Source organism: Toxorhynchites rutilus, chromosome 2 (genome assembly GCF_029784135.1).
Source record: "Toxorhynchites rutilus septentrionalis strain SRP chromosome 2, ASM2978413v1, whole genome shotgun sequence".
Lineage (NCBI taxonomy): Eukaryota > Metazoa > Arthropoda > Insecta > Diptera > Culicidae > Toxorhynchites > Toxorhynchites rutilus.
In genome coordinates this window covers 96,040,796-96,067,810 of record NC_073745.1, presented here as the reverse complement: position 1 = coordinate 96,067,810, position 27,015 = coordinate 96,040,796, and the positions used below count along the sequence as shown (strand labels likewise).

Sequence of the window (27,015 nt, the reverse complement as noted above, 5' to 3'; positions counted from 1 at the left end):
AGGACTACCGATTTGATCAAAGATTAGCGCATAATTAATTTTATACGGAGTCGGAGTTTGTTGGATCTTAGGATCCAACATCCTAGATAGCACGCTGGACGATGCCTCAGCGTGATGGAGATTAATCCACTCCCTTGTTTAGTTTGGGATAGTCAAAACTTCATCTGTATGTTGTTTGGGAAATTTCTTTAGTTTTTAACGTTTCCATTATTCGAATTCGCTTTGCATCCAGAGTTATGTTGGTTTTGAAAAAACTTACCTTTCACAAAAAGCTTAATCGAAGTTCCTGAACTAGTTGCGGTAGCTGCTGAGTTGGTATCGCATGGCACAGGAAATGCCAATTACCAAGCTTCGTGGATTTCGTAGTTTCATCGCGAGAAATCTTCACTTCACCACCGTCTTGCTTTGTTTATCATCGCGGTTTGAAGCCACTTCCTTCTTAGAAATCGACAGTCCGGCTTGTTGTAGGCGACAATTTTAGCTTGTTTGCAACATCTTGGACGGAGAGTGTGAAATTGCTGGTCACTCTGTAAAATACTAGCGCATACTTTTTCCACTTTCGTACTTATGTCCAACTTTTTACTCAACTAAATTACATTTTTTGGGAAGTTTTCGGAAATAATAATTTGCATGATTTTTTCTCCTTAATAATTTATATTCATAGTTGTGTTGAATTTCTAAAATATTTATCGAACTAGCTCAGTTAATATAATCACTGTACATCTGGGATCAATCTCCACGCAATTTAGAGGCAAATTGCATGTCATCTGATCGTGAAAATAAATCGAATCTCAGAAAATTCTATCATGAAATTTAAGACAAAACAAAACGTTGATTGATGCAGAGTCTGCGTTAAATTTAGGTTATAATTAAGATAATACACATTGTCGATTCCATGCGAGCTCTGGTTAATATCCTGATTCCTAACCCTTGTAATATAGTAGCTATTATGCGATGTATGTGTTTGTTAGAATTTGTTCATTCTAGGTAAGGTTTGTGGAAATTTGCGTGAATTTATAAGGCACTATTGAAACATCATTGTTGTTATGAATTGTATTCTCACTATCGTAACAGATAACGACAGCTTGATTTATTTTTCTACTTTGTCAAACTACCTTAGCTTCAGTTTCACCAACTAAACCGTAAGAGAGAGTCATGAAAATATGACTAGAAAAAGTAAACCATATATTATACAAATTAATACTTTTGTCTCTTAAAAAGAAAATAAACTAAGCTGTGTTGTCATAACCATAAAATGAGAGAAGGTTTATCCTACCGATTACCAACTAAACGACTATACTGCTGATCGAATTTGTCCCGCAGTTCCTGGGCCTCCGGCAATCCCATGAAATGACCGGAATAACTTTGAACGGGCTGTTGTTGATGTTGTTGTTGTTGGTGGTGGTGATGGTGAAATGCGGTCCGATCTCGAGAAGATGGAGACGCATTGTATTCCACAAAGTGCGAGTTTGGTGATCGAGTCCACACGTTGGTACTCGCGGATTGTGTCCGCCTGGGAGTGAATTGCTGGGAAAAGATTGCCTTCGCACATGCTCGCTGTCCACCCTGCCACTTTCGAACGATGAACTTCATCCGTTCGATAGCGATAACAGCGTTTACAACGGCTCGGAATGATCTGCGCTTCTTGCGGAGATCGTCTGCGCGCTCTTGTTTTATGCATGCGAGCGGTAGCCCCTGTAGATGCGGTGATGAGGTCTGGGCGCTGAGCAACTGAAGTGCTTTCGACTCGTTTTCCTCGTACGAAGACAGTACAATTTGCAGGTAACGCTTTTGATGAACCAGAGCCTTCCGGTGACTTTCCGATCGGAGATATTTGCCAAACAAGTGATTGGCGCGTTCTTCGAGATCATCACGATTGTAACGGTGCACGGTTCCATGAATACTATGTCGTTCCAGTTCTTGAATTCTTAGTTGCAGTGCTTTGCGTTCTTCCATCATGTTTCGAAGAGTCTCAGCTTGGTGATGGTTCTCTCGTGCATTCGCCTCCAACATTCTGTTTAAATCTTTTAATTTCGTCAAAAATTCTTCTGGTACAGACCCCTGTCCACTTTCAAACAATGAGTTTTCCCGGCTCAGAGCTTCGGTCAGTTTTGCTTCACGATGTTTACGGCGCTCTAATTCGGCCTTGAGATTTTGGACGGTGTCCTGCAACTGTTTACGCTCTCTTTCTACGAGTTCAAGGCGCGACTGAAGTTCTTGAGATTCGAGCGAGTTATAACCGGACAATCGCTCTCTGCGAATTGAACGCATCGACTCCGCCTCCTGCAAAGCGCTGATTCTTTTTTCCAAACTCTCTATTTCTTTGTGAGCCAGTATTAACTTTTCTTGCTCGTGATCAAACTCAACTTCGAGACGGTCTTTCTCCTTCGTAATTCTCATCAGTTCTTTCTTCACCTGTTCCCCATGTTCGTTCCTATCAGCAATCTCTTTTTCAAAGCGATTCCTTTCCCTTTCCAAAACACGCTGCAAATCGGTGGTTCGCTCACGTTCCCTATCGTTTTGGGCGGTCAAAAATTTAATCTCGCTTTCAAACCGTGCTACCATTTCAGACTCAAATTCATTACTTCGATTGAGTCTTCTGGTGGGAGATTCTTGAGGAGAATTGACGCGATTCATCAGCAAGTAGTTATCGAAAGATTTTGTCCGTTGGACACCAGCCATCAGAGTCGACAGCCGCTCATTCTTCCGCTTCTCTTCCGCCAGAAGATTTTGCAACTTACTCTCATTTTCAATCGCAGCTTCCAGACTCAAACGCATCGCCTCAATTATGTCGGCGTCTTGCAACTGAATCGCGTTGGAATTTTGTTTTTCTTCTTCGAGCAGTTTGGCACTTTTCTGCAATTCCATGTGCAGCAGTTGCGTCAATTCTTCCAACTTTTTTCCGTCATTTTGATCCTCACCTACTGCTTTTGTTTCTGGGTTCTCGTTTTCGTCTTCCGAATTCAGGTCATCACTCTCAATCGCCTTCATTATACTCGAATCCAGTTGGGCAGAATAGTTTAGCTCTTTCTCTAACTGCTCGGCGATTTCTTCAACCGAAAAAGGCTTCGGACTGGACGAATTGTCACTTCTTTGAATCTGAGTCTTCAACGAGTCGACCTCCGCCTGAAGGGCTTCGTTCCGAAGCTGCTCCTCTCGAAGTTTTTTGTTCAGGTTATTATTGTTTTCCTGCATTTTGTTTTGAATGTTCGATAACGCCTCGTGTAAACTGTTTCCATCATCACCAATTTGCGCGATAACCATTTCTTTTTCCTTCAACTGATTCTTCAACAGCTCAGCTTCATTCTGACAGCTGGCCAGATCAATCTTGACCCGTTCGAGCGATAGCATCTTTTCAGTAAGCATAACTTTTGTCTCCCGAAGCTCTTCCTCGAACTTTTCGCAATTTTGCTTCAGAAACTGAACGTATGAAGGATTCGACGTTGGATTCGAAGACGAACTTCTTGCTATCTCATTCTTCAACCGATTTATGTCCTCGTTCAAAAAGCGATTATCCTCGTTCAAGATCTGAATTTCATGCAAGCGATCTTTGTAGTTACCTTGCATAATTTTCAGTTCAGTTTCTTTGGCGTCCAGCGATTTCAACTGCTCGAGATACTTTTCTTCATTTTTGCTATAATTTAAAATATCTTTTTCCAATTTAGTCAAAAGCTCATCTTTGTGACCAATGGTTTTATTTAACGATTCGACTTGCTGCTTCAATGTGTCCAACAGAAGCACGTTCTTCTGTTGTTCTGACTTCAGCAATTCGTTCTCTTTGGTCTGTTGTTGCACCTGATCACAAAGTTTTGCGTAAAGAAGCTTCACTTCAGCTATCTCTTCTTCCTTCTGAGCAATCTGTCCAACCGCCTCTTGCAATTCCACCTCCTTCTTCTTAAACTTTTCTGCCTCACATTCAAGTTCTCGCAAGCTAACTTTCACATTTTCCAACTCTTCCCTAATATCCTTTTTCTCTTGCAACAAATCTTCGTAGAGCTTATTTCTAGCAGCTAGCTCTACCTGTATATCGGATATTAGATCTATTTTGTTCTGAATATCTGCCTGCAGACGTTTCAGCGATTCATTCTTCTCGTTGGTGACCCTATCTAAAGCTAGCTTCAACGATTCAAGCTCATTCTCAAGCTTACCTCTGTCTTCTTCGATTGCATTTTCCGATATGTCCGATAGACGCGCTACACCACTTTCGCCGCCGCGTTTCACTGGCACTACCTCCTCTACCTCATCCTGTATCTCTTCAATGAAGGCCGGTTCCCTGACGTAGCTACGTGACTCCGTCGATCTGGAATCATCCACCACGGAGAAATTTATTTGCCTGGGCAAAAACTCCGGCGTGCCTCCTCCACTACTCGCACCAGCGGATGAAGTTGGCCGGGCGAAGGCAGCGGAAAAGTTTTGGAAGAACGGAGCCTCGAAACTTGGTGGGAAAAGTGACGGTTTTGGCAGATGTGGCGATCCGGATGCGTTGGCGGAAGGGTGGTGAATGCCCGCTGACGTCTGTGGTGCTTCCTTTGAGTGAAACATGGTGCTAGAAGTTTCCTGGAAAGCATAAAATACAAATCGTAAGAGCATTGAACAGAATATGGGAACATTTCTCTTCCAATAGCGGTACTACTATTTTGGATTATCGCAAGCCCATCAATGTAGCCAAACTAAATTACCTTTTTTTCTATTTGATATCTAAATCTAATAGGAAATTTAAACAATGATTTTTTGTTCAAAATATTCTATCGATATGATACGATAATAATAAGAACTAAGGAACTGAATATGGCAAACCTAATACTGAAAGATAATACTCAAAACTCTAAACTAAAAAAAAATACCTGCTATAATTTTTAAAAATGAAATGTAAAAAAGTCTTTTTGATTTGACATTTCTAAAATTTAAAAAATACATAGATTTTGAAATTTTCGTCTAAAAACAGACATTGCATGTGAAGCTCAATATTTGTTATGGAAAGTTCTACTTTTCATTTACTGCTTATTTATAATTTATAAAAGACACTCTACCACTAACGCTTCCAAAAAATTACCAATTTTTCACCTTAACATCTGGTGATGAGATCACTTGATCGGTGTTAAGCCAGATGGACCTATTAGCAAGCCGTGACCCAGAAACAAAGGCTGGAAGTGTTGAAGAATTATTTTTTACCGGCGGAACGTCGCGATCGCCATGGACGTCCGTTGTTCCGAAGGATCTTCTCAAACAATTTCGTGACGAGAACGGAGGAGGAACTAATAAATAGAGCTATAAAAAAAAACACAAAAATGCCAACAAGTATATTTTCCACAGCAATGGCTAAAGTTCCGGCTTGTTTCGGTTTTGTTTTATGGTAAAATTTGTCCTATTAAACTATATTTTTTTAATTTTTACTATGGCATTCCTGTCCTTTGAAAAAAAAAACAAATAATGACAAAACGTGGCTAACAATGTTTTAGATTAAATTTCGTTATACATGTTGCTGCCTTTGAGGAATTCGATAACCAGTTCTTCTTTCTGTGGGTTGTACGCCAGGACATCAGTTAATGTTCTGTTGATTCCGTTGATCGACTAGAATGTTTTGCACTGATATTCGACAACATTTACAAATCGGTGGAGAATTGTGGTTTAGCTGTGGTGAGTTCCTGTTATTCCTTGTTTGGCTAAGTAATCTGCTTGTTTGTGTCCTGGAATACCAGAGTGGATCCATAGGTGTTTCGATCGTTAAGGCAACTAGCAGAATCTGTTAATACCAATATGTTTTGTTCTTCGCTCATTTTTGACAAATCAACGTTCAAGGCGAATGCTTCCGCAGACAAAAAAAAACGCTGCAGATACCTAGTAAACAGTAGCTATATTTTTCACTACCTATAACCACTGGTGCTGGAGTGAAGTTGCCGTCTTTAGAGCCGTCAGTGAAAACATGAGTGAAAGAGTTGCAACGAATCACGATAAACTCTTGACACTGTGGTAAAACGATGTTCTAGATTGTGCCAGCTTTTGGTTTGCGTTTCTCAGTGTCGATTTTCGGAATAGAACATAGAAATCCTGTAACTCGAAGGAGTTCTACTGATAGTTTTACCACCGGATAGTCGGTCGCTTCCGGATTTTTTTCTAGGATGCGTGCTGCCCGTTGCGACAGCCGTTGAATTAGTGCTAGTTGGAACGTAATTTGGCGCCCTACTTCGTTGTGTGTTGCTCCAACATCTCGTTTAATATCATCTAAGTTAAGACTAGTGAGTCCTAATCCGGAAAACAGCTTGGAAATAATCAACGCTGAACCCACTTTCAACAGAGTAGATCGACTACGTCTTTTTAATTGGCGACCTAGGATTCGCGGATTTGTATTCTTCTACTGCAACTATTCTTGATAGAGTTTATGTGTTATTTTAAGTCGAGCTTTGTATCAACAAGGATTCCGAGAATTTTTATTTTTCTTACTCGTGGTATTGGCGCGTTGTTCATCCTAATAGCTCGTCCTCGTTTTCGGTGCTGTTGGAAGCAGGCATGTAAGAGCTTAGACTGGTCGGAGCAATGATAAATCCGATGTTCGGTGCCCAATCGATGGCAGCTTCAACACCCTTTCTTAGATGTTTCTATATTCCACGGTATTTTTCGTCACTGGCTATAAGGATGACATGGTCGGCATACAAAAGAATACCAGATTCAATGTGTATTTTATTGAAGATAGGTTACATGGCTACCTAGAATAAGGTCGTGTTCATCCTTTTTGTAATGAGAGATCCCAGAATTGCTAAGTTGGCATCGACCATTGCCCATTGTCCGCATGGAATACGTGTCGGCGTGAATCAAGCTTTCTCGTAGATTCGAGCTCGACGATAAAATGACGATTTACCTATCTTTCGAAAAGCTCGACAAATCAGCTCACTATAGTTATAGGCCGATAACTATTAATTTTTCTTCGGTCCGCTTTAAGCTTGGATGTGGATATTATTGTACCTACCTTCCACTGCTTCGGAAACGAGTCATTGCCCCATTCTCTGTCGGAGAGCTCTAACGTATTCGTTGTAAGAGAACATAGCTAATGATATCAGTCCCGGTTGAAGAGCATCCTCTCTTCCTCAAGAGCCCGTGTTAAGAGAAGTTCGAGAAGTCTGCGACATCTGCTTTTTGCTTTTTTTGGAATTTTGTCTGGGTAGTTGACATCAGACGACTAACTTTGAAAATGGTCTGCCAGTGCGTTAGCTTCCATCTGGCCACCGTTTTGTCATGCCCGTTGGAAGGATTTGTGTAATTGTACTATTTCTCCTTGTACCAAGCAGTTCGTTTATGTTGCTCCACACTTGGCTGGTTCGGTCATTTGGATTGATACCTTCAACGAAATCTTTCCATATTTTTCTCTTCGCTTCTCGAATGATTTTATGACATGCTGATCGAGCTTCTTGGAATTGCTTTAGTGCTGTGATTTTTCGTAGGTCGACTGGGCTCAACCGGCGAAAGGCGCGAAGACAATTACTTCTTTACATTATTGCTAATTTTACATCTAGAGTCCACCATACAACAGTCTTCGGTACGGCCTTTCCGGCAGTTTTCAGAATGCTGAATTCTTCGACCGTCAATGAGTCTCCCGGAAACAGAGTCATTTTAGTGAGATTTCAAATTACAGTTAGCTTTTTCATAGCTCCATCTAGGTCGATTATTCCGTTCGACCGTTCCGAACTCTATCAGAACGATCCGATAATGTTTCCGAGTTGAACTTGGGTGCTAACGGTGTTGCACAGATGTAGACGTCAAGAGCCTGTGTAGCCCGGGTGGCTGGATTTGTTCGAGTGTGGGAACCGTCGTTGAGCACTAGCATATCATGTTGTATCGCTAATTCTAATTTTTTTTCGCCTCTTTATCTAGCTTCTGAGACTATTGGGCAAATTCTACTGCCCCAGACTGTATGATGTGCGTTCAGATCACCCAAGAGCATTACAGGTTTTTACAATTATTCCAGCAATTCACTTAACCATGTAGTATCTTGTATCGTTGTATTGCAATGACTTGGATGTTGGTTTATATTTGGATCTGCTGAAAGGGTAATCCTCTCTTGTCCAAAACTGCGGAACTTCCCTGATTAGAGTCGACATGGAAGGCCTCGTGCTTGTCGATTGATAGGATGTAGGTTCTCATGACCTGCTAGATGATGGTACGCTGGTTTGTTTCCGAAAATAATCGTAAGATTTGGAATCGAGTATTGCTGTATATGGGCGTTAAAGTCCCGGATTATTGCCATCATCGCTTCCATTACTGAATATGGAGAGTGGACTACACGTTCCCCGCCTCCTAACCGAGCTTCTAGTTTATTGTTGATGTCTTATGTTTCAGGGTCTCGTTTGGCATGATGTTGTGTAAACGTGTTGAAAGTGGTGTACGTTGTTCATTCGTTCTCATATTCATGTTCGTCGCAGAGTCAATTATATATATATATATATATATATATATATATATATATATATATATATATATATATATATATATATATATATATATATATATATATATATATATATATATATATATATATATGTTCTACTTTTGCTCCGATTTCAAGAATATCATTTCAGTATGCTTTTCGTGCGTGATTGAATCGATCGTGGTGCCTTACCACCGAAGGACTAACGAGCTGTCTGCTTAGTCCCGATGAAACGAGTCCTCACGGTGCGAGAGTAGAGTAAGAAATGAACGAAAGCAAGGGAAGTGTCATTTTATAAAACATAAAAGAATCGAATGTAAACTCCACCCTCTTTATTATATAAGCTTACTGTATACTCACGAATATAATAAGGGTGGGATTTAGATTCTATACTTTTATGGTTTATAAAATGACGCTTCCTTTGCTTTCGTTCATTTCTTACTCTACTCTCGCACCGTGAGGACTCGAGCTCGTTAGTCTTTCGCAGACAGCTCGTTAGTCATTTGGTGGTAAGGCACACGAAGTCAGCTCGGATAAGCGCACCAGTAGCAGGATAGGTGGAGAAGCCACATCGCTATCGACCGGGAACTTTGCGTGAAATTCATCGCTATCAGAAGTCGATCGAATTGCTGATCCGCAGCTACCTTTGCAGCATTTCGATCGTGGAATTGCTCAGGACTTCAAAACCGACTTGCGCTTCCAAAGTTCCGCGGCTATGACGCTGCAGGAGGCTTATTCGAAGATACCAATTTGTGTGCTATCCATGCAAAACGCGTCACATCATGCCCAAGGACATCCAGCTGGCCCATCGTATCCGAGGAGAGCGTGCTATATTAGCTTAGCATATAATCAACGGCCCTTTTCAGGGCTCCAAATTTGATGGATTAGAGTACAGAGAAGTTTTTTACAGGCCGAACTGAAAGGAGCATTTAGCGAAAATCGTGGTTTCGATAATAATTCGTTACCGATAGGTGCCATGGATATGGATTTCTTAGTGAAGAATATGAAATACATGACATGATGTAGTGAATATATCCGAAGAAATCACTTTGGTGAAACTGCATTATAAAATTATTTGTGTACGAATGCCGCAATCGATAGTCGACTCTAATTTGCGCTGGGTAATTTCCTCGGAGGACTCGATTCCTCCTTTGAACATTAATAATCTCTTTCTGGCAAAACGATGTGGTATGAATCACATTATTTGAATGATAGAATGAAGAAGTTTTCTGCCAATTTCCTTCAACCTCCAAACGTATATTTCTCCCGTTTGTCGTTTTCGCGTTCGCTAATCCTTTCTCACAACACCCATTTCTCGTTTGAGAAATTGTTGAGTAAACATTGTTTGCCAGTGCACGTAGAGCAGGAATTCCTAAAGATTCATTGCACCTCTAATAAATTGCCGAAAGACATGGTCTTACGTTGATCGCACTTGATTGAAAAAATCCAAAACGAAATGTATTTGGTCGCAGCATTATATGAGTAGAAAGCAAATAATCGCTCGAAAATGACTTGATTTTCGCGATGTGAAACATTTTCCGTTTTTCATGTTATGCATCCAATATTGGATACGAAAATTTCCACTGATGGGGAAAAAAAATATTCAGAAGCTTTCCTGTTAATTGCGATTGATTGAAAAATAACAAAACCAAATGTATTTGGTTGCAGTGTTATATGGATAGAAAACATTAAAATAAACTCTTTCGCATGAATGTATTTTTCAATTCCCAGGGGAACTGGCAGATTATTTTTCAGCAACGATGATAGCAACGAGAATTCCGCGCGTGTATGTGTGTGTGTGTGTGTGGCGGCTGCTCCGATGTTTCAAGCGGAACCTTGGCATCACTCTCCTCCTGATGGATTCCCTTTTGGCCTTAGGTGCACAAAAAGGCTCTTGGTGACACCGTTCATCAGCGTTTTCATGATAAACGAAATTAGCTTCACAACAACAGCGACAACATGCTCCAATCGCTGTTCAATCATAACTGAGTGGGTTTACGAGCGGCGCTCGCTTATATACCGATTGGTGATTTCAATAGCCTGTTTTGAAAGCAATTTTAAGACTATTGAAACAAGTTTTTGGATCAAAAAGTAACAAGTATATGACGCGTAGACATTTTATCTTTCGAATGAAGTGTTTATCATACCATTTCGTTCAGTTGTTTAAGAGCTATTAACGCTCAAAATCTCGGTCTCCAGCGTAACGCTTTCGTTCTCGAAACTTTGGTTTTACACCCCGGTATAGAAATGAAAGACGTAGTCCTACGTCAAAAATATAAAGGAAACAATTGCGCGAGTTATCCAGAACCAACTGAAGCAATAATTAGCTTCCAAGGACATATTAATGGCCAACCTGCAGATGCAAGATGACCTCTTAGTAAAACAAGTTGCCCAATTCAAATCAGTTTTGAAACGACGCTCTCAAAGACGTTCAACTACCCCAAAAGCCCCACTCACCCAGCCAAACTCAGCAGCCAAGACTGCATCTTCACCGAGCCAAAAAATTACAGCCCCGCAGAAACACAACTCTCGTTTATCAAGGGATGACCAATGCTGAGAAAAATAAATTACCTTTCAGATAACTCGTCTTGCTCAAACCTATATATATATATATATATATATATATATATATATATATATATATATATATATATATATATATATATATATTTCGATCGACTATATATATATATATATGTTCTACTTTTGCTCCGATTTCGAGCATCGTAGTCCGTTGATGTTGGCCCTGCCTCCTTCCCCTACAGAGGTTTGAGCAAGACGAGTTATCTGAAAGGTAATTTATTTTTCTCAGCATTGAAATCAGTTTGGCAAGAGAAAATGAACTGATTTTATTCACAGATATAAATTCGTGTATAGTATTGCAATGTCGCAAACAACCTAAGCCGATACCACAGATCCGATTCGGTCCCTACAGGGCCCTTGCAGCCAGTTGGTCCACAAGTTCAACCGCCATCCTTATTTTTGATTGACTATGAATATCCTCATCCAAAGAAATCAAGAAATTTTCATTCACGAAAAATTCTTAGACCTTAAAATTTACATCCTTTAAATCTGTGCCACGTTTCTTGTTCGTGACCGCTGATTAAGTTATCTTTCCAGCCGGCTGAGGGGGGAAATTAAATTTTGGTCATCCCTTGATAAACGAGAGTTGTGTTTCTGCGGGGCTGTAATTTTTTGGCTCGGTGAAGATGCAGTCTTGGCTGCTGAGTTTGGCTGGGTGAGTGGGGCTTTTGGGGTAGTAGAACGTCTTTGAGAGCGTCGTTTCAAAACTGATTTGAATTGGGCAACTTGTTTTACTAAGAGGTCATCTTGCATCTGCAGGTTGGCCATTAATATGTCCTTGGAAGCTAATTATTGCTTCAGTTGGTTCTGGATAACTCGCGCAATTGTTTCCTTTATATTTTTGACGTAGGACTACGTCTTTCATTTCTATACCGGGGTGTAAAACCAAAGTTTCGAGAACGAAAGCGTTACGCTGGAGACCGAGATTTTAAGCGTTAATAGCTCTTAAACAACTGAACGAAATGGTATGATAAACACTTCATTTGAAAGATAAAATGTCTACGCGTCATATACTTGTTACTTTTTGATCCAAAAACTTGTTTCAATAGTCTTAAAATTGCTTTCAAAACAGGCTATTGAAATCACCAATCGGTATATAAGCGAGCGCCGCTCGTAAACCCACTCAGTTATGATTGAACAGCGATTGGAGCATGTTGTCGCTGTTGTTGTGAAGCTAATTTCGTTTATCATGAAAACGCTGATGAACGGTGTCACCAAGAGCCTTTTTGTGCACCTAAGGCCAAAAGGGAATCCATCAGGAGGAGAGTGATGCCACGGTTCCGCTTGAAACATCGGAGCAGCCGCCACACACACACACACACATACACGCGCGGAATTCTCGTTGCTATCATCGTTGCTGAAAAATAATCTGCCAGTTCTCCTGGGAATTGAAAAATACATTCATGCGAAAGAGTTTATTTTAATGTTTTCTATCCATATAACACTGCAACCAAATACATTTGGTTTTGTTATTTTTCAATCAATCGCAATTAACAGGAAAGCTTCTGAATATTTTTTTTTCCCCATCAGTGGAAATTTTCGTATCCAATATTGGATGCATAACATGAAAAACGGAAAATGTTTCACATCGCGAAAATCAAGTCATTTTCGAGCGATTATTTGCTTTCTACTCATATAATGCTGCGACCAAATACATTTCGTTTTGGATTTTTTCAATCAAGTGCGATCAACGTAAGACCATGTCTTTCGGCAATTTATTAGAGGTGCAATGAATCTTTAGGAATTCCTGCTCTACGTGCACTGGCAAACAATGTTTACTCAACAATTTCTCAAACGAGAAATGGGTGTTGTGAGAAAGAATTACCGAACGCGAAAACGACAAACGGGAGAAAGATACGTTTGGAGGTTGAAGGAAATTGGCAGAAAACTTCTTCATTCTATCATTCAAATAATGTGATTCATACCACATCGTTTTGCCAGAAAGAGATTATTATTGTTCAAAGGAGGAATCGAGTCCTCCGAGGAAATTACCCAGCGCAAATTAGAGTCGACTATCGATTGCGGCATTCGTACACAAATAATTTTATAATGCAGTTTCACAAAAGTGATTTCTTCGGATATATTCACTACATCATGTCATGTATTTCATATTCTTCATTAAGAAATCCATATCCATGGCACCTATCGGTAACGAATTATTATCGAAACCACGATTTTCGCTAAATGCTCCTTTCAGTTCGGCCTGTAAAAAACTTTTCTGTACTCTAATCCATCAAATTTGGAGCCCTGAAAAGGGCCGTTGATTATATGCTAAGCTAATATAGCACGCTCTCCTCGGATACGATGGGCCAGCTGGATGTCCTTGGGCATGATGTGACGCGTTTTGCATGGATAGCACACAAATTGGTATCTTCGAATAAGCCTCCTGCAGCGTCATAGCCGCGGAACTTTGGAAGCGCAAGTCGGTTTTGAAGTCCTGAGCAATTCCACGATCCAAATGCTGCAATGGTAGCTGCGGATCAGCAATTCGATCGACTTCTGATAGCGATGAATTTCACGCAAAGTTCCCGGTCGATAGCGATGTGGCTTCTCCACCTATCCTGCTACTGGTGCGCTTATCCGAGCTGACTTCATGTGCCTTACCACCAAATGACTAACGAGCTGTCTGCGAAAGACTAACGAGCTCGAGTCCTCACGGTGCGAGAGTAGAGTAAGAAATGAACGAAAGCAAAGGAAGCGTCATTTTATAAACCATAAAAGTATAGAATCTAAATCCCACCCTTATTATATTCGTGAGTATACAGTAAGCTTATATAATAAAGAGGGTGGGGTTTACATTCGATTCTTTTATGTTTTATAAAATGACACTTCCCTTGCTTTCGTTCATTTCTTACTCTACTCTCGCACCGTGAGGACTCGTTTCATCGGGACTAAGCAGACAGCTCGTTAGTCCTTCGGTGGTAAGGCACCACGAAAGCAGCTCGGATAAGCGTACCAGTAGCAGGATAGGTGGAGAAGCCACATCGCTATCGACCGGGAACTTTGCGTGAAATTCATCGCTATCGGAAGTCGGCCGAATTGCTGATCCGCAAGCTACCTTTGCAGCTTTTGGTTCGTGGAATTGCTCAGGACTTCAAAACCGACTTGCGCTTCCAAAGTTCCGCGGTTATGACGCTGCAGGAGGCTTATTCGAAGATACCAATTTGTGTGCTATCAACGTAAAACGCGTCACATCATGCCCAAGGACATTCAGCTGGCCCGTCGAATCCAAGGAGAGGGTGTTATATTAGCTTAGCATATAATCAACGGCCCTTTTCAGGGCTCCAAATTTGATGGATTAGAGTTCAGAAAAGTTTTTTGCAGGCCAAACTGAAATAAGAATTTTCGTTTGGATGCCATACAGCATCGAGAAAATTCCGGAAAGATCTAATCGTTGCTGAAAAATAATCTGCCAGTTCCCTGGGAATTGAAGAATACATCCATGCGAAAGAGTTTATTTTAATGTTTTCTAATTATATGGCGAACACAGCGACCAAATACATTTGATTTCGTAATTTTTCAATCAAGTGTAATTAGCTGGAAAGCTTCTGAAGATTATTCTTTCCCATCAGTAGGATATTTTCGTATCCAATAATGGATGCATAACATGAAAAACGGAAAATGTTTCGTATCGCCAAAATTATATAATTTTCAATCGATTATTGCTCAGTCGCCGAAATTTTCATACTCAGAGAGTTCATTCTCCTCTAGTTTGCCTTCCAAATTGCCATCGTAAACCACACCTTCTCTCGATTCAATCACGCACGAAAAGCATACTGAAATGATATTCTGGTGGTGTAACCCATTCATTTTTCGTGAGGCGTCGTGCACAAATTACGTAACGCGATAAGGGGGGAGGGGTTAGATGTTGCGTTACTTTCTGTTTATTAGAGATAGGAAATTGCGTTACGAAAGGGGGGGGAGGTTCAAAATCCGGATTTTTGCGTTACGTAATTTGTGCACGACGCCTGAGGACATCGACAAGACAACATCGTTACTGAACGAGCTGAACGGCGAGGGATCGAGGTATTCATTACCTGGCTTGACCTGACCTGAAATGCAATCAGTTTGTTTTAACTGTGAGGGAGCGCAGAAAAGCCGATCGATCAGAAGGAGAAGAGAAGGTGACCAAGAGAGTATCAGCATCGAAATACGGTTCCTCGGGAAGACATAGAAGCAGCCGCCACACACACACACATACACGCGCGCAACTCTTTTCGTTTGCTGGTTATCGAGAGGAAACCTGGAAAGAAATGATCGTTGCTGAAAAATAATCTGCCAGTTCCCCTTGGAATTGAAAATTACATTCAAGCGAGTTTATTTTAATGTTTTCTATCCATATAATACTGCGACCACATACATTTGGTTTTGTGATTTGTCAATCAAGTGCAGTTAACAGGAAAGCTTCTGAAGATTATTCTTTAGAACAAGGTTTTTTGTATCCAATATTGGATGCATAAAACCTTGAGTCTTCAAAGTAACACTCTCGTTTTTGAAGTCACCCAAATATTTATTTATTCATTCATTCAGGATGGATTTAGATTCAACTTCAAACAAATGATCTCTAAATCAACGATAGTCCTACGTCACCCTTGCGGTTATACCATAGATATAACCCACTTCCTGTTTTTTCGTTTGATATATGTTTTGCTCCAATGAAAGAGATACACTGGTTCACTTAAATGATCATCCTCCTTGTATTTCGGATAGTCACGGGATGTTATTGGGTGCCCGAATTTTCATACCGCTCTCCTTCAGTCAGATGAGAAGTCTGTGAACATCGCATGCAGATACTATTTTGTTGTGGGCAGAATTTTGTGGGTGACCGTAAGCGCCGCAATTGTAACAAACCAGGGGCAGCTGATAGTATGGACGTACTACAATTCGTTGCATACCAACGTAAATAAACTCAGGTAGAACCGAGCCATTGAACGCTATGACCACTAGAGGACTGTTCTATAGGTCTCGCTTTTTCATACGTCGTTTACTCGCTTTTTCATACGTCGAATTGATGAAACACCTTGCGATTTCAACTTCTCCTTTATCATTTTCACATCGGAATTGATGGAGTTCAATTCATACACCGTTTCCTGTATCGTGTTTAGCGAAGAAATATTTCAATTTCCATTTAATCGATGAGTTCCGACGTCAGATATCGACGTCATTTACGGGAAGCTTTATTGGTTTATCTTCTTTTTCCCTTACTGCAAGTTCAATTGAAGTTTCAATGATGAAAGGTTCCGAAAAGAGACACATAGTCTTCTTCTCATTCTTCTCTGGAGTTTTCGTTTTATCTTCTTCCATTTTTCGCTCGCTCATAATTTAATTTATCTTATATAATGCGAAATTCTTCCATCGCCTTGGAATTCAGGAAGTTCTTCTGGGAGAAGGCCAGGCGGAGTAGTGGAGCTACTGGTCATTCGACCGAAGCTCAGCGACATTTTTTGTGATTCACATAACTTTTCAAAATGTTTTGTTTTAATTTTGTTCTCTTTTTACTTTACTCTGTTACCTGGAACGCACAGTTCAACTCACACGGTAGGATTGTGTATTCACACCAGTATGTATTAGTGACCTTAAGAACTAAAATTATCGCGTAATATTTTCACTTGGTAAATGTCGTTTTTTACGACTTCCGTTAAGATTTTCACGAGAAATCCACTTGAGTGTACCACCGAATGTAATAGTGAAACCACTAAGCGTGATGATAAATATACATGCTACCATGCAAAAAAATCGATATTAGTTCATAATAAATATACCGATCTAGTTTTTTGATAAGAAATCAATATACCAGATTTTAGCGAACTCGGTACATTTTTTAAAATTTTCTGTGTCCATCGAATGTGTTGCCAAAACTTGAATTCTAATTTGACTAATCAAGACTAGGACAATGCAGAATTCATAAAAATTATCTACTCCGTACAACTTGACATACAAAAAGCAATAATTCAATCCCAATCCTACGTCTGATTGTTTCGGCATCGAAACAACATTAAAAAAACACACACTTAAAATGTGCTACAAATGCATTTATCTCAGTCTTTTCCATTATAAAGTTACAAACATTCTATCAACAAACTACCCAAAACTTCTCTACAGCGAAAGCAACCCAATTCAAAGCTAACAGAAAATAGAAGAAAAACTAAAATAGCTACATAGAAAATAACAAGAGCATTCAACCCGTTAAGCCAGGAAAAGAAGTGAAACAAACAAATGGTTATCAGTTCAAAACACCTTAATCGTCAAGACACACAAATCTGTCCAGAACATCTATATATCGAACGCGACAGGAGGAAAATATCTGGGTTAGTGGTAAAATAATTTTGGAAAAAAGGGTAAAAATCAAAAAATCAGAAAGCAAATCATTCGAACCAACTTACCATCGGAATGCTGTTGGCTGGTAGAAACCTTTCACCCTGTTCGGGCATACGTCGCATCACCATATCGGATTCGTCGCAGTCGGTAATTGAGACGATGTCGCTCAAAGTCCGCGCGTTGTCATCTTCTTTGCCGTGACTGAGCAAAATAGGTTGAGATTTGTGCTGCTGTGTTTGCAACTCGTTGAGCTTTTCCTTCAACTGATCTATCTCGTCGTTTTTGTCCGCCAACATTGTTTCCATGAGATCCGGCAACGCCACCTTATTGATCATTTCATTTTGTATTTTACTCTTGAGCTGCTGTATCTCGTCACACTTGGCACGCAGATCCGCTTCCAGCTTCAGCTCATACTGGCTGCGATCGTTGTTGGCCTGATTGATGGCGAGTTCCTTCTCCTGGCGCTCGATAACCTGCTGGCTGTTCTCGAGAAAGTTCTTCAGACTGGCAATCTGCTTGTCGCGGGTCTGAAGTGTTTCCTTGAGATTGACTAACTCATTCTGCAAATCGTGTACTTTCACCGTCAGGTGCGATGTACCTTGACGATGAAGCTCTTCGGCTCGCAATCGCTGCTCGTCCAGCTTCGATTGTAGCGTTGTAATTTTGAGCGATTGCTCGGACATCCTCTCCTGCAGCACATCGCGTTCATGCTGTAACTCCTGTTGACGCAAATAGAACGAGAAAAAGGAAATATTAAGTGATCTCAGCTATGGTCATGCTTGCAAACAAACGCATTGAACTATTCCATTAGGCGCCGTATCTGGGTGCGCTTCAAATAGCTCCCGTTAGAAAAACATCTACATACATCATTGCAAGTAAATGGCGAAAAACACTCGTTAAATTATCATATTCAAATTCGACATTCGAGCGATAGTATTAATGGAAAATTAAATCAAAGAAGCTGGATAGATGAAAACATTCACGTTAAAGCCTTCATCGGTACAAATTCACTTCTATCCATTTTATATATCTTCTGCAGGTTGTTTCTTGCACAATGCAAATTCGTGGTAATCGGAAACTTATCTCACGAGGAAAGTACCAGTGTGTTCAATTAAAAAAAAATCTAATGCGCTTGCGCGATTCATCTGCAGGAGAAAACAAATTTGCAAGAATCCTGATGCGGATAGACAAATGACAACATTTTCCGATTTGTGTTTATCTCTGTAGACTGTACTTACCCCGAATGGCTCCGGGAGCCTTTTAAAACCGTTTATAGTTGTGAACATTTATCAAAAAACAAGTTAGAATGATTTTTGTTTCCGATTCGTAGAAAGTACACCCTTAAGGTCCTTCTTGTGTATTTGGTTGTTGTGATTGTTCCTCCTAATTGAAACCATGGTTAAGGGAATTTTTTCGTCGTGTAAATTTATTTAAGATAAACCTTCCGCAATCACGATGACGAGCGTCTGGATTGAGTGTAAACAAGGTGCACGATTTGTAAACATTTTTTAATACATGAGTGTAGGAGTAGGGTGGCAATGAAAATGGTCATCTCGAATTTCAAAAAGTTACTCCATAAAAAATGTTCACCACCTCGAAAAAACCCTATGCAGAATATCAATTCAATCGGATTTAAGGGATAGAAAAAAATATTATGTCAAATGTTTTATAATTGCACGAAACGTCGATGTTTACTGTCATCTCGAAACAAAATTTTAATCAGAAAAAAATATTTTTTTGGCACTGGATCGGTTTTCCATCTGAAAAGTCGATTTTTGACAATTTTTTTTAGATCACTGTAAATCTCGACGTGCCATGCAATTTTAAGACATTTGGCATCGAAAAAGAGTTTTGAAAACCACGATTTCCAGTGATTTGACGGTTTTCAGAAAGATCAAATTTTCACGTCTGCGACCCTAGCAAATGAAGTCCGATTGAGCTAATACTTTGCATTGGGTATATTATCTTGCAAATCAACATTACGCAAGTTCCGAACGGAAAGTCGAGATAACTATTTTTATTAGCACCCAAAACCATACGTCGTATTCCGAAATAATGATTAAGTCACATAGTGTTGATTTGGATTTATGAGATGATAGTAGATCTTTACATTTCATGCAATTAATTTTAAGACATTTGGCACCAAAATTTTTTTTTCGAAAACCCCGATTTCCTTTACTCCCCTCCCCTTGGGTGATTTTTCGATTTTCAAAAAACTCAAACTTTGACCGCTTTGCACCACTCTCCCTTAAGTTTTTTCGACGTGGTGAACATTCTGTATGGGATATCTTTTTGAAATTTTAGGGTGGATTTTTTCCCATACATTCATTGGCACCCTAGTGTAGAGTATTGCAAAATGTATTTCCTTTTCGTTGGTGATAAATGAGTTCTCATTTGATTTCCACTAGTTTTTCAATCAATTTGGACGACAAAAATGGATCAATTGACCCCCAAAAAGTTAATACAGTGGTAGACATTCATTCAGCTGAGTTCCATTTTCCGAAGTTTTTCGAATTTAAATCACAATTTATTACTGTTTTTCGTACATGTTGGACATATCATCTTTATGAAAGGTAATAATTGTTAAAACTGAAAATGAACTCACATTTTGTTAACAAAATATTAAAAATAAAAAAAAATAGTTCGTTCGGCCGAATTGTTCAATTTCAACAAAAAGATTGTTAAATTCGGAGGGAATTCATAGCTAATATTGGTATAGCCGGCATCGTTTCGAGTCACTTCAAATGGTTTGGCATCGAATCAGACAGCTTTTGCAGTGTTACCGTATGTCGTTTTGAATAGCTATCTCGAGACTAGAAATGCTGTCAAACTGACGTCCGTTTGCATAGACTTTCCTAGTCAAGATTCCCCAGTGGTTCTCAATGGGATTGCACTCTGAACCCTGAATCGAGATGAAGGATAGAAGGTGGGAAGATTCACAGGTTTTAGTCGTGTTGAACTTTGATTGTGTTAGTAGCCAGGAAGATAGGAAGTTCACATATCAGGCATACCAGTCAGTTACTCAAATGGTACAAAATTGAATGTGCAAACGAATAACGTTGAAAGAGGATGTACAGAAGCTAATTACAGATTTCCAAATCATATTTTTCGAATTATGAACAAAAAAAAACAAAACATATCATAAAATGTTATAAAAGGTTTAATTTAATTTTTAATGTCTACTATGTTTGGATTCTAGAGCAACTTCATGGAAGTTTGACTTTTGTCAGCAATTGTAATTACTTTTTCACAATTAGGGTGCTGAAAACTTCAGTCGTCTAAAACTAAGACGCAAGCGGAAAACTTTTTGTCTCAATCTAAGTTATACGCAGTCAATTAAATTTATTTTTCAAGTTCATTTTACATGAAATGACTTGCAACCTTTTTCCCATGCTCTGTCAAATGTTTATCCACCAAAGGAACAAAAGTTTATGTGACTCTGACTTTGTTCGTTAACGTTTTGGTCGACGTAACGAGAAGTAAAAAAATATTAAAATTTCAGTTTCTGTTAGAATGTCGGGACCTTATGAGTTTTAACGCTAGCATTGATTTAGGGAAAAAAATAGATCGTTCATTTCATTTGCTTATTTTTACTTTTAATAACAACACTTTTCCTATGTAGTGGGCTATTATAAGAAAAGTAACATACATAAACAAAATCTGTGACGTCACAGATTTAAAAAATCTTCCCACCTTTCATTTTCCATCTCGACCCTGAATAACCCACTACCAATCGGTAGTGGAATATTTTTCACAGCTAACTAAGTCTGTCATGAGACGTGAATACATTCTGTCAAACATATTTCAAGCATGTCTACAGCCAGTTGAATGCGATGAAATTTTTGACGGAATAGTCGTGCCGCGACTAATGTCCAAAACATCAACATAAATGTGACGAACGGTCTCGTGAAATGTTTAGTTGTTAAATGACGATTTCCGATCACCATTCCTTCGATTTTGCCGAGGTTTTCGTCAGTCAAAGACGCCACCCAGACGACCAGCCTGTCTTTGACATGGCAAATCGTTCATCTCTTCTCGACAGTCTTTGAATGTCTTATACCATTCATACACTCGTGTTTCCGACACAGTTGAGTCACCAAATGTATTCTGCATCATTTTAGGTTTTATTGTAACCGATCAAAAAAAATTTCAGAAGCTTCAGATACATTCCAGAATACATACTAAAAGGATGAAATAAATTGGGAGTTTTGCATAGCGAGGAAAGGCACCTAGTAGATTAAAACCTGGCAACATCTAGTATAAGAATCAACCATTGGACCCTCCAGGTTTTCAAGAACTTCTTGGACAAAACACCATGGCCGTCATAGTATTAAACGATATTCAATCGATTTTGCGTAAACTGCCTCAGAAACCGAAAGCCCAATTTTCACGTGCCTCGGCTAAATGAATACTTGGGGTAAAACAATGCAATTCGATTGTTTACGTCCGTTCAAAACAGTTTGCATGAACTTTTGAGGTGATCCAATCATTGAGCCAATTTTTATTGCTTTCATGAATTATAAGTTTCCACCATTAGAATCAACTATATTAACTGGAATAAGCGGCCATTTGAAAGAGCTATATCGTCGTTACATATCGTCGTACATATCGTCGTTATCAAATCAATATCTGTTTTCCATCTCATTAATTGACAGGATGTCAACTCAACGGGCGCAAAAAACTGATTTTCCAGTATTTTTTCAGGAAAAATCTAGCTGTAGACTAATCATAAAATTAATAATACTTGTTAAGTTTATGAGCAAGTACAGAAAATTTATAAACCTTTGTCGATAACATCCAATAAATTAATCATTCAATTAATAAACTAAGTGAAACGACGAATGTCAAAATAGTCAAAAGCTTCTCAAATCTTTTTCCAGCCAATTTTTGATCGGAATCAAAGATGGAATGATCAAAAGAGAATAAGGCTTTCGTCAAAAGATACGTCAACAACGATCGCTTTATAACCTTTAAGACCCGTGCGTTCAACATTCATTTGCATTACAGACAAAACTGCAGAATTTGTCTGTCGTAGGAACAGCCCTAAAGATGTGACAGATACCTAGAAGAAACTCCGTAACATCCCAGCACGCGAACACCATTCTTGCACCGTGTGAGATGTGACAGATAACTAGAAGAAACTCCGTAACATCCCAGCACGCGAACACCATTCTTGCACCGTGTAAAATATACGATTATTTCAATCCAGATTATCTAAAGCATTATGCAACAACTGTTCTTCTCTATTTTGAAACACCAGTTTCAGCTCGCTTCTAAATGACGAAATCAGAGATCATTGATTGAGGTCGTCAAGTCACCTAAAGTAGCTTGCCTAAAGGGATATTTTCGAGACCTTCTTTGAAATGCTGATAGGACTATTATATATAGACGTATCATAAGACTCTGTGTTCTTAAGTGAAGTGAAAGTGAAAGGCCCCGTTGGGGCCAAAATATTTTTTTCTAAGTGAAACTCCGTGAAAAAGTTTTAGCTGATCTGATGCTCGAGATTACCCCAAGCACATTGACTCCATGTAACGAGTTCTTCTTCGTCTTTTATTTATGCCATTTTTAACCATCTCCAATGCAGTTTGTATTAGGCAATGTTACATCTAGCTCAGATTTATAACACGGGGCATTGTCGAACATCATCGTGTAGCTCTATCTGGCTGTCGGGAAACATTCTTCTCAATACAGCCCGGTTCTTTTCAGAAGCGCGAAATGATTTAGGACACAACTACTTCCAGTACCGTTTTTCAGCATGAATTTATCGAAAGTTTCGAAGAAGGAAAAATTCTCACGGAGAATATTGAAGGATGTCAAACAGCATGTACTGATTGCACAGGAAAGTGATCAGTTACAGCACAACCGGATTCAACATCCCTAGAGGTGCCTATTTCGAACTATTGATGTAAATGACGTGTTAGATATTTGGAAATATTTCCGGCTTCTGTTAGTTGAGACGAAATTCCCTGATATCCCCTGATTTTCTAGGGTTTTCCAGGTAGTCGACATCCTGATTAACGACATTCAATACTGATTTAGAGTCATTAGGAACAACACACTAAGAACAGAGAGTGAAGTGAGTGATTCACTACACTGGAGTCACTTTTTACGCGTACCGCGTATTAAAAAACCGCGTAAATTGCAAACTCCGCATAAAGATAAACCGCGTAAATTTCAAATACCGTGTAAAAATCTAACAAACAGTGAATTATTTATTTAAAATGCAACTCATATTCTAACTATTGATTAAATGATTTTTTTGCATGCTACAATCATGATATCTGTTTCACCTTTTATTTCTCAGTTACTAACCAGAAATACAATACAAACTTATTTCGTGAAAAGTCACATCAATCAGCACATTAAAGCTGTTTACATTGGAGTCACTTTTTACACGGTCGATACGTGCCGCGTAAATTTCGAAATCCGCGAGAAAAAAACGCGTAAATTCGTAAAACCGCGTAGGAAACCCGCGTTAAAAGCGACTTCAGTGCACTCTGCTGAGCGTCCTAGCGCCCTGTGATATGTGAGTGCACCACGAGTGAGACTCGATGTTGGAAGTGAAGGGGCTTAATGGCGTGGCGTGTCATTTGCGATTCTTTGATTTTAAAAGTAAAGAAACTGAAGCGCGCAACAGAAGTTGAAGTTTTAAAATATGCAAAGGTATGAAAACAATGCGATGCGTTGAGCCATAAAATATATTATCGATCCTTTGTATAGTCGGAGTTCTCCCAGTTGCCTCCACAGTGACACTCATGGAGACCCTCAGTCAAAACACGGTTCTTTGTAATTTCTATGCAACTATGTAGTGTACAAACTACCGCAACTTTCTTTCATCGTGGTAGTGTCGAATAAGAGAGACATCAAACTTTTTTAGTTCATTCGCCTTGAAAAAGCCTTATAAAAATACTGAATACTCAATTTAGTTTTCAAATTTAGTTTTTTTCCAATTTATATCTCCACTATGTTCCCAAAAGACGTAATCATACAACAAAAAACAGCTGATACAGATACGCTTTGCAGGGAATACCAAAATGTGCGCGCATGTGGAAATACACATCTTCAAAATTGACTGTCAACGCGACGCTACTAGCTGAAAATCAGAGGATCAGCGTCCCGGAATAAGAACAAAGCGAATTTCGAATACAGTACAGGCGCGATTATCCACGGTACAGGCAAGGTCTTTGCGGGTAACACAATAAAAAAAACTAAAATGAGATGGAAGCAATAAACAAGATATTTCATCATGAAAATGTTCCCAGTGGAATTTCGCCGTCTCAACGTAGTACTACTTGCATCATTTGTTCACCAGTGATTAGACAACTCGAACGCCAATAAACACGTCAGTAATATTGAAAGTTTGCATCATATTGCCAATTGTACTTCTTCGGTGTTGGCGCTTGTATTCAAATTGATTCATTGAGGATCATAATTTTAACATTTCTGTGTAATTGGCGCTCGTTCCACTGCAGCTTCATGCACCATCGTTTATACACAAAGGCGTAAATTAAGAAAAAATATATTTTAATTAAGGGTTGTAGAAATTACGATGGGCATAAGAACGAAATATAGAGAGGAATTATAACAAAGTTCAAACGATTTTGTTTAAGATACAATGATTTTGGGAAAAATCCGTGAAACTAATGTAGTGCACCCTTCGATTAGTAAAGAGAGATGACGAAGAAACTTCAAATATATTAATTAGAATAAGAAAGGATGTCTCACTAGAATTGTTCTAATTTTACGTCTACCTAATTTTTGTTACTCTCGCATCATGTAAAACTTAACCGATCATGTTATTGACAAAAATATATCTATCTTCAGGCTTCAATCTGTCACTCATCTGTGCTCCATATTTTTCAAAAAAAAATATCTTTGTTGCATCTTACTATCCGTTGATAGAACAAGGAAGCGACCGTTCTCAAACGCATTATTCTCATGTTGTTTATCTCACACTTCTTGTTTACACTCTTTCAAGCTTATTCCCTCGCCATCATCAATTGGACCATTGCCAGATGTAAACAACATAATGGCCGTGTCGTATGTAGCATCGTTAGACGTCTGTCTAAATGGCTATGCATTATGATCACCGCTTATTCTATGTCTAACGGCTATAATACATGTACACTAACATTCACAACAGATCATCATTTGTACTAAAATTGAACTTTGCACGCGCGTTTGATATGTCCTCGGCTGGCCGACGATATGAATACCGCACTATTTTTAAGACCGTTCCACGTCACTCTGACGCATTTCTATAATTTCTCACTCCTCAAACTCCAATGCCAATTGTATAATTATCTGCTCCAAATTCACTACCAACTTTCAATAGTACACCAAGTCCAGCTGAACTACCAACATGATACTAAATCAAAACAGATTTCGTTCACTTGCTGACAATTTCAAACATTAATGTACTGCGCGGCAGGAACATTCACGAGTTAGAACGTAACAGATCGCCACAACGCCTGGCAAAGTCAACGACTGAAAGGAATATTCATGGACAGATTCAAACTCGCCACTCTCGTGACTCGCGCTTGCGCGGACTCATCTGTCACCGAGGCATTATATTGAAGGAGGAGAGAATAAATGTGTCTCACTCCCCGTCACATCCAAATGTGATCGAGGAGAGAAAATTAATTCTATGTCCGAAGCAACGGATGTGGAAAATGCCAACTGCTCTTTTCCCCGTCTGACATTAACATGCGGTTAATTGAATCATGAATTTATATTTTGCTCGTTAAGTGCTGTAGAAAGATGCCTCTAACAAGTTAACTATCATTATTGAATATGCGATTTCGATACAAACATTAATAATAAAATGTCCCCACCAAACTCGGATGATGAACCACACGTTTTCATCGAGATGTCCCTCACAAAGCCATAATGACAAATTGTCAGTCTCCTTTGTGGCGGCAAACAAGCTCCTCACTGCAAAAATTGTGCAAATCATTGAACCTGCGAAGGTAAATGTGTTACTTCTCGCAAAACAATCTGTACCTATATGCATTTGAGAACAAGAATACTTCCTATTTCTTCCGATCGCGAACGGCAACCGACCCAATAAAAATCACAACTGCGGCTACGGCTTCACCGATAACCTCTTGATTATGATACAGGACGAGCAAGAAACTGTGCTACTCTCCAGGACCGATACCTTATCATCTTCAACAACGCACGTTAATTGAATTAGCGAATCTTATTGGAGCTCGGGCATAGGGAAAGCATGGAACGTATAATTTAATAAATCAATGCATGTAATGAGCCATCTGGCTATTTCTAATACTTTTATGATACATCGAATAATATCGCTCATGTGAAAACATTGCTCTCTCATTACATGACTGCGCTACAAATGAAACAATAAATTATTGTGCGGAGCAAATGCTTTTAAATGTCTTTGCCTCAAAAAGTAAATATTATCACAACCTTTAGAGCGTGATTCTATTCTACCTATTAGTTCCACCGCACATAACGATTTTTTCATGAATGTATTTTTTTGTTTTTTTTTAACTGGCCCAATTTTGCAGACGCAATCTTCATGACCAAAAAGGACAATTTGCAGCATCGGTTTGTCATTTTGTCTCTAGTCTTATTTTTGAGAAAGGCCTATGCAACTTGAAAATTTTCAAAAAAATATAAAAATAAATATAAACGGTTGGCCCGATTGAATTGTTTAAAAAATGTTC

The 27,015-nt window shown here is 39.2% G+C and overlaps 1 protein-coding gene across 8 annotated transcripts in view; it reads right to left on the bottom strand.

Annotated features, from left to right (window-relative positions):
- Nucleotides 1-645: 645 nt before the first annotated feature.
- Nucleotides 646-27,015, bottom strand: part of LOC129767748 (A-kinase anchor protein 9) — a 94,679-nt gene continuing 68,309 nt past the window's right edge. For 7 of the 8 annotated variants that reach the window (XM_055768917.1, XM_055768920.1, XM_055768918.1 and 4 more), the window contains 3 exons: nt 17,386-18,039; nt 17,240-17,275; nt 646-4,557 (listed from right to left, as the gene is read on the bottom strand). In XM_055768917.1, the coding sequence (XP_055624892.1) occupies nt 1,273-4,557; nt 17,240-17,275; nt 17,386-18,039 (3,975 nt within the window). In that variant the 3' untranslated portion in view covers nt 646-1,272. The remainder of the gene's footprint in view (nt 4,558-17,239; nt 17,276-17,385; nt 18,040-27,015) is intronic. The other variant, XM_055768919.1, reaches the window with a different exon arrangement.